The sequence below is a fragment of the Boleophthalmus pectinirostris genome, unplaced genomic scaffold (genome assembly GCF_026225935.1).
Source record: "Boleophthalmus pectinirostris isolate CB_2022bp ecotype Guang Dong unplaced genomic scaffold, ASM2622593v1 HiC_scaffold_16, whole genome shotgun sequence".
Taxonomy (NCBI): Eukaryota; Metazoa; Chordata; class Actinopteri; order Gobiiformes; family Gobiidae; genus Boleophthalmus; species Boleophthalmus pectinirostris.
Window position 1 is genome coordinate 13760724 of NW_026571095.1, and position 12635 is coordinate 13773358.

At 36.4% G+C, this 12635-nt stretch overlaps 1 protein-coding gene across 1 annotated transcript; it reads left to right on the forward strand.

Annotated features, from left to right (window-relative positions):
- Positions 1 to 1155: 1155 nt before the first annotated feature.
- Positions 1156 to 12635, forward strand: LOC110158840 (uncharacterized protein KIAA0040). The gene is made up of 2 exons (XM_055151716.1): positions 1156 to 1402; positions 9257 to 12635. The coding sequence occupies exon 2, from the start codon at positions 9681 to 9683 to the stop codon at positions 9999 to 10001; it is 321 nt and encodes a 106-aa protein (XP_055007691.1). The 5' UTR covers positions 1156 to 1402; positions 9257 to 9680; the 3' UTR covers positions 10002 to 12635.

A 12635-nucleotide genomic window follows, 5' to 3' on the forward strand; every position in this document is an offset into this window, starting at 1 on the left:
GCATAGAAACACTCCATGTCCTCTTTCTGACTCTAATCAAATGCTTTCCTGCCTGAGTGAACTAAAACAGCAGGGACCAAAGCGCCATGGGCCTCTGCAGATTCACCTGCTCTCACTTGTAACTTCCACTATTTTCTTCAACTTAAGACAAAGGTGAATGTGAAGTAGATGAGAGACTTAAAGATGTCTACTGAGGCAAAAAAAAAAAACTACAAAAATAATCATTATGTCTGATTGTATGTTGCTACAGTAAGTGTTTACTATTTGTAAGTACAGCTGCTCATGCTACTACTGCTGCTGCTACAACAACAGTTACTACTACTACAACTACTATTGCTAATGCTACTATTGCATACAATAATTAGCAATTATAATAAAAAAAAATAACTAAAAAAAAAAAAACTTCTACTACTTTTACAACTACTACTACTGCTATTACTGCTATCACATAAAATAATAATACCATTACTTACCGGTACATGAAACATACTATTTGTTCTTATACTACTACTATTACGACTACTACTACTGCTGTCACTGCTACTACTACTACTGCTATTACTTCTATCACATACAATCATAATACTGTTACTTACATGAAACATACTATTTGTTCTTGTACTACTACTACTACTGCTGCTGCTACTACTACTATTACAACAACAACAACTATTACTACTACTATTACTACTACTACTACTACTACTACTACTACTACTACTACTATACTAATATTACTGCTATTACTGCTATCACATACATTAATAATACTATTACTTACATGAAACAAACCATTTGTTCTTGTACATTCTCTACAGTTGAAATCTGGTTTGTTGGTTTGTACCCTGAAAACACTGAGCACTACAACTTTACCATTGCTTGTGCCATTGCATAAGTCTGTTAAAAAGTTCACTTCTGATATATAACTTCTTTATCCTTTTGAAGTATTTTGTGTGTATGTCATTTACCTCATTACCTGTTGATAACGTGATAATGTGTATTTCGCACAACTCTGTAAATACTCCATGACGCATTGTTGTTTTTTGTTTTTTTTTTCTTTTGCAGTGTACCTTTGGGCTGACATCATGTGTGAGTGTGTTACCACAAGAATCTGGCGCGCCACGCTGGGAGCACAGAGGGCCCATTCTTAGACTAAGTGGGCCGAGAGAGGTGACGTTGTGACTAGAGGAGGGGAGACAGAAAGAGAAAGAGAGAGAAGAGAGGGAGAGAGAAGGGAGAGAGAGAGGAGAGGGAGGTACGGGCAACAGAACAACACGAGGAAACAGGAACAGAAAGTGAAGATTTGTGTCAAGATCTGGCTTTTGTGAACAGAGCTGTACAGAACTGGATGCCAAAAGTGCAACAACTATGAGCTACTGGAGACAGCTGACCTACTGAAAGGGTAAGGTGCCACTTTAAATAGAAATCTCATATGCTAGAAAGTTTTATTTATAAGTTGTTGAAGTTGTGAGAATAGTATTAAGAACATAGCTGGTGTTGTTGTTTTGACTCTGTGCTCTCGTGGCCCGTTTGACAGGATGTTTGACAGGCTCTGAAGATAAGCAGATAAGTTTCTTCCTGCCTTAGAGAGCTGGAGACCCATACTCCAATCATCTCTTCCATCTACGATCCTTTTTTAAAAAATAAACCACTCAAAAAATCTCTTTTCAGAATTCAAATCAGGCCAGCATTCTTAGAGTTTGGACTTGTCAGGGAGTTTTGGGTGAAGGGGATAATTTCTCTCGCACTTTTTCAGATTGCTTTCATGCTGGAAACCATTAGGATCAAGTTGTCACCACAGAACTGTATAAACTGTTAACTTGCAATCATTCTTTAATTCTGTGTGAGAATAGTTGAAAGTGTAATTATTACTTTCAAGTCCTCTAAATAGACCCTTTAAAAAACTACACAGAAATTTCCAAGTTTCAGAATCTAGTTGACAGGAAGTGAAATGAAATGGACTCTAATACATTTTGAATGAATAATTCACATGAGAATTAAATTCTTATGATTATGATTGAAGCTAATCCAAAAATTGACAGACTGTTTTGAATTTCCAGAATAGAAATGTGTGTTAATCCCTTATGAACCTCAAAATTGTCTTAGAGCTTCACAAAAAGTATAGTTTGTGGTTATACATATCTTTTAAGGCATTGTTTCCCAAAAACAAGGTTGCAAGAGAATTTTTGGGGGGTTGCCTTATCACAATCTGCATATAGGTTGAAATGTTAAGACATGTTTTGTATAATTTCTAATCTTTTTGTAATTATTTTATTGACTGTTTTGTTCCAATATTGCTGGTTCAGTTGAATGTTGAAAAGAAAAAGAAATGGGCTACATTAATGTCCAAATAGGCAACTTATGGGTAACTTTTATTGCTGGTTCAGTTACTGTTTTTCATTGTTTAAAACTTGAGTAATACGAATTGTTCAGAGAGACACAATGACTCAGTCAACAATAAAATCTCCTCATTAATGTTCAATAATGATTAAATCCACCTTTATTTTGTGATTTACGAATAATATCTGTTGACTTGGGTCGCCAAGGTTTGTGACTTTTAAAACGTGGGTCCCCAGAAAAAAAGTTTGGGAAACACTGTTTTAAAAGGTCTAACTTTTGACACCAATTGCCACTTAAGAAAATATTTAGTCTTCATTATACAAGAATCAAACATTATCTACAGCAGGATACGGGTTACACTAGGGCTAAACCAAAATCTTGACGTGGTCTATAGTTTCATTTTTACTGTGCACTATGCCCAGTTTCATATTAAAAACTACGCAGGTTTAGGTTAGATTAGGTTTTCATTTATTCTGTCTCCGCGTGGGGGAAATTTGGCTCAGAGCAGGGATCAGTGGCATTAATATAGCATGACATAACGAAAGAAAAAACTAAAAAGACCAAAGAAAAGCATGTAGAACTGGACAATATGCAGTCACACCACACATCTGCACTATCAGTCTGTGTTGTTAATACATTTTATGGACTGGAGTCTTTATACACTACAGATTTCTTTCTTTCTTGCCACAAAACGTAAAACATCCATTTGCTACACCATATTGCGAGATGCATGCCTTCTGGACATGATCACATACTCTATCTAGGGCTGTGTTCTGTACTGTACACTTGGGGGCATGCCATTAAAAATTCCTGCCATGCCTTCTGTCACAACTCTGAGTCTTTTAGGTCACATACGCTCCTTAAAAAGCATCATGGGGCTAAGTCGGTGTAACCATCACATATTTCTCATGCAGGCCTTTCCTGGCTTTGTATGTTCGCAGCATTGACCTCTTCCTGTGAGTGAATGGCTACAGGAAAATACAATGTCTTGAGAAAGTGTGGAATGCAAGGACACTAATAATTCTAAGTCAACACTGTAACAGAGTCAATAGATAAATGAGCTTAGTTCAGATGTAGGTCTGTACAATAGAACACAATGAGTTATGATTATACATTTTCTCCCCTCAGCGCTCTGAGGTTCTATCTGATGTTTTTATCGAAACTGAGTAATTCTTATTTCTTATATTTTTGTTCCTGAGTCCTTGTACACTGTTTAGGTTTGGTGATTTGAACTTTTTGCCAGTTTAAGTATTGGCTTTTAAAAAATTTATGTGGCATTATTCTATCATCACTAGTACAGATATTTAGTTACTTTATATGCATTATCTTAAAGCTGCTTTGTGTAACTTTTATTTGGGAGGATGCATACTTGTTTCTCTCAGTGATGATTTTATTATTAATGTTCTAGTCTGATTCATGAGCCGGTTTCACTTTGTAGAAATCGTCTGACTTCAGAGTGTTAGAATTTATTCGCTCAACAATAGGCGAGTACTTTTTTCATTTAACCAATCGCTGCTATTTGGTTGTGACGTATGTAATGCGCCACTAACGGGGCTAACTGTTATATTAAGCTTCTCCCAAATCTCGTAGGAAGAATTGCAAGAACGTCTTTCCCCTTGATAAAATTCACCAAACATTCTCTTTGTTCCGGATTTAAATCCTCGATCGTTGCCAACACTGAATATATGGCTCTTTGCTGATTGGCTGGTGCCCGAACTCACACTTCCGGGTTCTTGCAAACTGTATAGTGTATTCTGATTCCTGACCTAGTCGCTGGAGAGAATTGAAATTGAGCAGAGGCACTAGGTGGCGCCAGCCTGGCTAAGAATGTTCTATAATATGGCATTAAACATCAGGTGAGGCAACCACGACAAGTTACAAGTTACAGCTCAGATCTGTAGAGTAGAGACCTCTTTCCCTCACAGTTAGAACACATGTTTATCAAAGTATTTATGAATAAAAAATACAGTAAAAACCTAGATAGATAGATAGATGTATTGTGGAACATTTTTGTCACCAAAATAATAACACACAACAATGAGCTTTTGTGAGTTTATGCTGCTAAATAGCCTATTGATAAGAAGATTATAAATGTGGTAACAAGTGTGGTCATAAGTGCATTTTTGGGGTATTAAATAATCCATTAGACACTATTCAATTTAAATGTAGAGTCTGTGTGGGGAATCTTTGGGCTACACTCACAGTCAGCTCATTGTTCTTTTTTTTTTTAACCAACACTATAATAAAGATAAAACTTAGCCTCTTATCTTTGTCTTGTAAAAGCAGTTTTACAATAGAAGGGCTGAAGCTTAGTCATGTACACCTCACATCTTCCTAACCACTGTTGAATGAAGTCGACTAAAAACACCATTGTGCATTATATTAGTGGTGACAATGTGTGAAAATATGCTACAGCATACAGCCCAAAACATGCACAGTTGACTAATCCTGATCTGGCCTCTAGCAGGATCTGTTGGTGGGTCTCTGGACGCTGCACTTTGGTCACCCGCTGCTCATGACTGTTACCCTGAGGCGCTGGTTGAAGGATGGGTCAAACACACAGGGCAAATTTCCCTATGGGGGCAATAAACTCTAACATGACAAATGAACAATTATTCTTTAAAGGTCCTACAGAACATTACATTATATCAATTGTGAGCTTTAAGTCATGTTACAATGTTGTTACCTCATCAGAAACATACTTGGAGTTGTGTTTTGTTTCATTCCCACATGTCTGAATAACTATGAAAGATGATTTGTTTCATCAGATTTTGAATTTTAAAATCTGCCAATAGGAAACAGCCTCTGTCCTTCTCGCTCACACGGGATCGATTGCTTCTGCTTTGGCATCGTGAATTTTTGTTGTGAAATTTTTCACAATGAATTTTACACTCTGAATTTTGACTTTTGAATTTGAGGGCTTGAAAATATCTATACTGAATATTCAAAAGGTGATTTTTTTGAAACATATTGAAAAAGTACACTTAAAATTTCAACAATTCAAATTCACATCTTTCTTCAGATTAAAAAAAATGTGAGAAATTCAGTCGTATTTAAAATTCATCTGATGGAACAAATGATCTTCCATAGTAATGATATATTATTAATCTTTATACATCCCCAAAACATCAAAATGCACTGTTCCACCTTATGATGTCATGAAGCGGTAGTTTTCAAGTTAACAGCTACTTTATACCTTTAATTCAGTAGAGATGGGCAATTCTAGGGCTGAAATCATCCAAATGATTTTAGTGAAGGTGTGTGGCGTTTAAAACACATGACATCACAAGGTGGAGTGGAGTGTTTTCCTTATGTCGAAGATGAACACAGTCTAAGTTTGCAGGGTTTGTGTGTTAAACATGTGTGAATGAAAGAAAAAAACAAAACAACTCCAAATATGTACATGATGAGGAAACACATAGATCAGAAAATAGCATATATGGGATCTTTAAGTGTATACGATCTTAAAAACTTTCACTTTTTAGATTTGATTGGATTCAAGTTTTCTTATATTTTCTTATATTTTCTCATTAATGAGAATGAATTGTTTGCCTCTGGTGCTGCCTAAGTCTTGAGGCGCAGAGTTTCCTGTTGAGTAAAGTAGAAGCGTAATAGAACTTTAGCAAAGTATTTGAGGTTACAGTCATTTCACATAAAAGGTGCAGGTGCATCTGTCGATACTGGTATACACAGAAGAAACCACAAAGGGTGAAAGTTCCCATGGTTAAAAAGATCCACCCTCTGTAACTGATGAGCATGTGACACAAACCGTTTACAAGACAATATTCACATAACAAGAGGAAAGCTTTTATGTGAACAATTATTTAGAATGCATAAATGCAGATGAAGGGGTAGAGGTGGAGTAAGAGAAATAAAAAATATAACGCTCCCATACAGGCCATAGATAATTTTTCAATTCTTGCAGCTTTAGTTTGTTTTTAAGCTGTCTGCTCCAGCTGAAAGGTCATACTTCACTGGGATTGGACCTGTCACTCTCAAAGAATAAATTATTATATAAAGGGCCTATATTATGCTATTTTTCAATCTATGTTATAATGTTGTTTTCCCATCAAAACCTGGAGCTGTGTTTTGTTTCATTCACACCTATAACACACAAATGCTGCATATCTAAGCTGTGCTCTTCTCTCAAACAGAAAGCACTGTTCCACCTTGTAATGTCATGTGATAATACAGCAAGTGCTCCTCTGTGTTTTTAAACTCCATGCTTCACTAAAAGATCACTTCATTTGGATAATTTCAGCCCCATAATTGCCAGTCTCTACTGAACAATAGGGCTGAATGATTTTAAGAAAAAAATTTAATAGCAATTTTTCTGGCAAATATTGTGATTTCGGTTTCATCCAGGATATTTTTCAAATCAAGTTTTAGTGCACATGAACATTTGCAAACATCACAGAAACTTACATCATACCAGAGTCCTAAACCGATGATTTGATGCTGGACCATGGCGCACATTTATTCACGTTGTACAGAAACAAAACTTGGCAAATTTGTATAAACTATAAGCGCTGAAAAAAACAGATGATGCGATCAGCTTCTGTTGGATTAAAGGACATGACTCAGTGGAATTTATGTGTTCTCCCTGTGACAGAGGATGTACTGCTGATGCTGAGTCTGTTCTGTGCTTCAATCGCATTGGAGATGGTTTATGTTAAACTTTACATGAACGCCAGGTTTAAATCCTAGCCTTCTAGCATTGTAGTGGTGAATTACTTCGCAGCACTTAGACCTTGATGCAAGGCGGTGTAGGCAGAATTATACTTCACCCTTAAAAATTGGACTTTACGAGCATTGCAACAAACCACAGCTTTGACGCTCCCAAAATCGTGTTGTTTGAGATCGCAACTTTCGGTCCAAAACGATAGATCATTCAGCCCTACTGAACAGCAGGTAAAAAGTAGCTGTTAATTTAAAAAAACTACCGCTTCATGACATCACAACGTGGAACAGAGCATTTTGAGCTTTGCAGATGTAGACAGACTAATAATAAAGGGTGTGAATGTGTGAATGAAACAAAGCAGAACTCCAGGTGTGATTTTGATGAGGATACAAAATTCTAACAGAGCTTAAAGGTCACAAGAGAGGACCTTTAAAGCTGCAGTTTCTTTTCTTCTTTCTAGAGAGGGGTCCACCACTAGCTTCTCTCTATGAAGATATTATTGCTTACAAATTTCAGTTACACATGTTTTTTATTGCCTAAAAAACTCTTAAAAAACATACATTCTTGTTGTAAGCAGGCTAGAGTCACTTCACCAGGTAAATGGCGTGGTGGTGTAACTTGCTTTTGTCCTTGGAAATAGATGAGTAAAGGTAGATTGTTTATCAAAAAATAGTTCATAAGATCCTGAAAAGAAATGCATATCTTTAATACAGAAAAATGTCTGTAGTCCACTGTTCTTAAAAGTGGTAGCCTGTGATGGGCAGTGTCCGATGGGAGCCATTATCCCTCTATATTCAGATGAATCTCCTCTCCTCCTCCCCTGGACACTCTCCAGACCTTTTACAAAGATTTTACCTCCACCAATGTCTCGCCTTCTCATCCTCTCTCAGACATCCTCCCTCCTTTTTGTGTTTCTTCCGTCTTTGCCCTGTCCTCCTCCTCCTCAGTGGGACCGCTCTATCTGCCCTGAATCCTCAATGAGCCCTGTGCACTATTAATGAGAGGGAACGCTGAAAATCTGGAGCTGACATCGACAAGAAGGCTATGTTACACGCTCTGACAGATGGATGGATGGACGGGAGGCGGGGAGGGACAAAATAGAATGACAACTTGTCAAGGGAATACATAAATTCTTGTCTCATTTTTTTTTTGCAATTTGACTGTTTTATTTTATGGAGACATGGCAAAATAATTGGACCTAGGAGTTTTAAAGGGCAGTATGCAAGGTGGAGAGTCAAACCTTCTTTTCTCCATGGAGATGTTGTTGTTTTTGCCTGGAATGTTCCAGAATATACTTTAAGATACAACGAGCAGTTGACTCCACCAAACCAAGTATTTTTCAGCAATTTAAACCTCGGTAATTGAATGAATGAAAGACATATAAGTTTTAGCAAAATTTACTCTTGTGGAGCTTTTAGACATGATATGTTGTTTCCTCCTTAAAAACATGCCTGGAGTTGTATTTTGTTTTATGATGTGTACATGAACATATTTGGGACCTGGTGATCAAAAGGAGTAGGATGAAGTTTACAAAACGTAATAGTGTCCTACCCCAATTAATTAACTTAATACATTTAACACCTTTGGAGTACTTACCAGTCGTATGCATTGCATGCATATACACACATATATACATATATATACATATATACACATTTACACACATACATACATACATAAATAAATACATGCATACATATCCGCATCAAAGATATCCAGTACATATATGAAATATAAATATAGATACACGTATGCATAATACACATGTGCATAATACATACATGCAGAAATATATTTTCGTTCACGGTCGTACTAACTAATAATAATGTTAAAGTAGGTACAAAGTTAAACAGTAATGAGAATGAAAGATTTAAGGATTTTTTTGTTTTCATTTATGGTCGTACAAATCAATAAGTTGTAATGAAGAAGGCACAAAAGTTTATCGCTTATGATTGTACATAATAAACAGTAATGTGGAATAAAAAATTTAAGGATTTTTGTTTTCATTTATGCTGTGATATATTTATGATATGTGATATGATATATTTGTTTTATGATACATAAGAACATATGTTACATGTCTAGGTGCTTTTTGTCTCTTTTCTTTGCCTACATTTGGTGCTGTATTGTGCATGGCAGATCATATTTTTTAATGGTTGAAATTATAAGCTGGATAGGGTAAACTTAGGTTGAAAAACTGAAATCCTCACTTTCTCTTGCTTTGTTGTTTTTCAGTGACACGCCCAACGAGTGAAGAGGATTAAACCAAAGCAAAAGGCCAAAAAGGAAAAAAATAAAAAACTTAGAAGGACGACGCGCGCAAATGTGAGAGGAATGCATAAGCAGCACCACAAACTTTTCAGTGACTGCCTTGAGATAAGAATTGTCATAACGGATTTCAGAGTTCCAAAGTTATAAGCAGTGCTATTGGGCTGGGAGTTTGACAGACATTTTAAGGAAAGCTTGCAGCAATTCTTGTCTTGAGTAAACAAACTGTGGCATCTGAGAAGGGAACATGAAAGCTAACTAATGCCACCAAAATGTCTGGCTGCGTTAATTAGCCCTTTCTTAATTACTTTGGTGTCAGAATACTTTCACTTGCGGTCTCCTGAACCTTGAAGGATTTGCCTAAACTTTTCCAGACTTTTCAAACTCAAAAATGGACAAAGTGGAGGAGTTTTTCAAGCAGTTGTGGAGCTTTGTGACGGACAAACACAACCAGGGCACCTTTAACACTGTGTGCCTGGTGGTCCTGCTCACCTTGCCCCTCCTCATCATCATCACCACCTTCATCGTGTGCTGCCACTGTTGCTGCTGTCGCCATGCCGACGGATGCTGCCTCTGCTGTTGTCGGGACTCCATGGCAACGGCGAGGTCAGAGACAAAAAAGAAGAAAACCTCGACAAACCCGGATGACCTGTGGATTTCAGTAAAACCTGGGGCAATGACGGCGGATAGAGTCGCACTGGGAATGGTGTGAGAACATGGAAGATTGTTTGACAGTGTAATAATTCATTTGTATTCACAGTGCGGTATGTTTTGTGGCAGTGTTTACAATATTTTATGTATTCAGCGTATGGTACATGAGGAATTCGCTGACACAAGCAGAAACATGTCAGTGAGAATGTGTGAGTGTGTGACAGGGCTGCTCTCATGGGAAGAAAAAGATGGTCTGAAGAAAAAGGGATTTACTGTGTGGTATGGTGGGCCCAAATGTACTGGTCTGGACAGGCTAGATCAGAACAGTCACTCAAAATAATAAATTATAGGGATGTAACAATACCAGAAATATCGTGATATCGTATCATCAAAGTTCTCATAGTAATATCGTGAGTGTGTGTATCTTGAGATGTATATCGTGAAACCTGAGATTTGGATATTGTTACATCCCTAATCATGAGCTTTCCCACGATATCGCAATAAATATCGTACCGTGAGGTTCATGCTGTGACGATATCGTATCTTGAGACTTGGATATCATTACACCCCTAATAAATTAGATTAAATGTACAGGATTTTATTTTTATTTTCACACATAACTACAAAGAATACACAGCAAAAACTGGAGGGTTAAATTTCAGGATAAAATATTTCAGAGTTGTTTTTAACACAAAAAGTGTTATTTTAACTATTTCAAGGTTAAATGGGGGTTTGAGTTGGGATTATTTGCCAGAGTTGATATGACTGAAGTTACTGCAACTTCCCCTAGTGTTAATTTGACTCCTCCCACCCACCACTTCAAACTCCTGTGAGAGAAGACCAGTTTGAACCAGTTTTGTACATAATTTCATTGTAAATTAACTAAAATAAAGTGTAAAAATAAAGCACCTCTGTGTGTTGTTTAGCTAAATCAGGATAACTCTACAAAGTGTTATCCATTTACTCTCAAAGCATTAATATAACTCTTGATTTTGGCGGTTAAACAGGATCTTTGGTCCAGTGTTACTTCATTAACATTTCCAAAAATGTTAAATTAACTCTAGAACAGATTGGACTCATATAAACCCTGAGAAAATGTTAAAATTTATTCTGTGAGAGTCAATTTTAACACTTCACTTTTTTGCTGTGTACAAACTATAATAGTAAAATCTTCAGATCAAAGTATGAGGAACTGAATGTAATAGCAAAATTTTCACACAGTTGTTTGACATATAGAGGAATTTTCTAATGAGACATTAATCAAATCTTTCTATTGGTTTCAAAATTATGAACATTTAGGACTGTTGCCATACCAATTAACAGTTTCAAACTAACTATTATTCCTTTTGAATGCTGAGAAGTCCTCATAATCTTGTCTATAAACAGAAACATGAAATCCATGAATAGACATTTCAGTAATTATTTTATTTGTCTAAAATGTGGATAGAAAATTGGACACTTTTAATCTAATCATGGTGGTTGCATTCTGTCTATTTTTTATATTAAATGGTCATTTTATGGACAAGTTAGTCATCATTTTCTTTTAGGCTTATATTTGAGACTATTTGAATTGAATAGCTCGACTGTAGCTGATGACTGCAGCCCTGGAGTGAATGTGAGCTCTGAGTGGAAGAAGTCTGCAGAGCCATTTGTTCCTGGGGGCTCTTGTGTGAAACTGGCTTTGTGTTGGAGGAGAGTTATTTAAGGACAATCCAGATGTGAGTAGACTGTAAGACTGCTACACTCCACATCACTGCTGATCGACTGACAAGGATTCAAGTCACAGCTTCACACCAAGAACAAAAGGCAAGATACAACCAACTTTTGGATATTTCTTTTCGACTTACATGGGCAAAAGCACACGCTGGCTTGTTCACTTGAGCTGTATTTAGGTTATGCTGGTGCTGCTATGACAATATGCAAATAGAGAGATTCCTATTAATTAATATGGTTGAGTACGGTGGCCCCCACAGCCCAAAACAAGATAACTAAGACTTTAAAGGGCCCACATTACACTATTTTCTGATCTATGTTATAATGTTGTTTCCTCATCAAAAACATACCTAGAGTTGTGTTTAGTTTCATTGATACATGTTTAACACACAAACTCTGCAGATCTGGGCTGAGTTTTTCTCTTGAATCTCGCTTTGTGCCACCTTGTGATGTCATGTGGTAACACAAGAAGCGCTCCACTGTGTTTTTAAACTCCATTTCACACTCACTAGAATCATTTGGATAATTTCAGCCCTGGAATTGTTGATCTCTACTAGACTACCATAATAAAGGATTCCTCAAACATGTGAATGAAACAAAACACAACACAAACACAACTGTTTTTTTGAGGTAACAACATTATAAGATAAAAAAAAAGCTCATAAGAATCAATTTTGTGTAATATAGGATGCTTAAAAATAACCTTCCATGTTGTGTAATCATAATTATATGGGCGTAACTTTTGATTTCATTAGTTGTTTTTGATTAGAAGCAATTAGTGACATTAATCACTCCACAAAATGTATTGTATTAAATTATTCAAATCAGGATTGCCTGTGCCACCAGTCTCAATCTAAACTTGTGGGGAGCATTGCAAATGATCTATCCATTTTTTGTTTTTTTCCAAACTTTTTCTTGTGCAATAGATTCTTTCAAAATTGTATCTATGATGCAGTTTCTCAGCATTACAATGATTTCACAA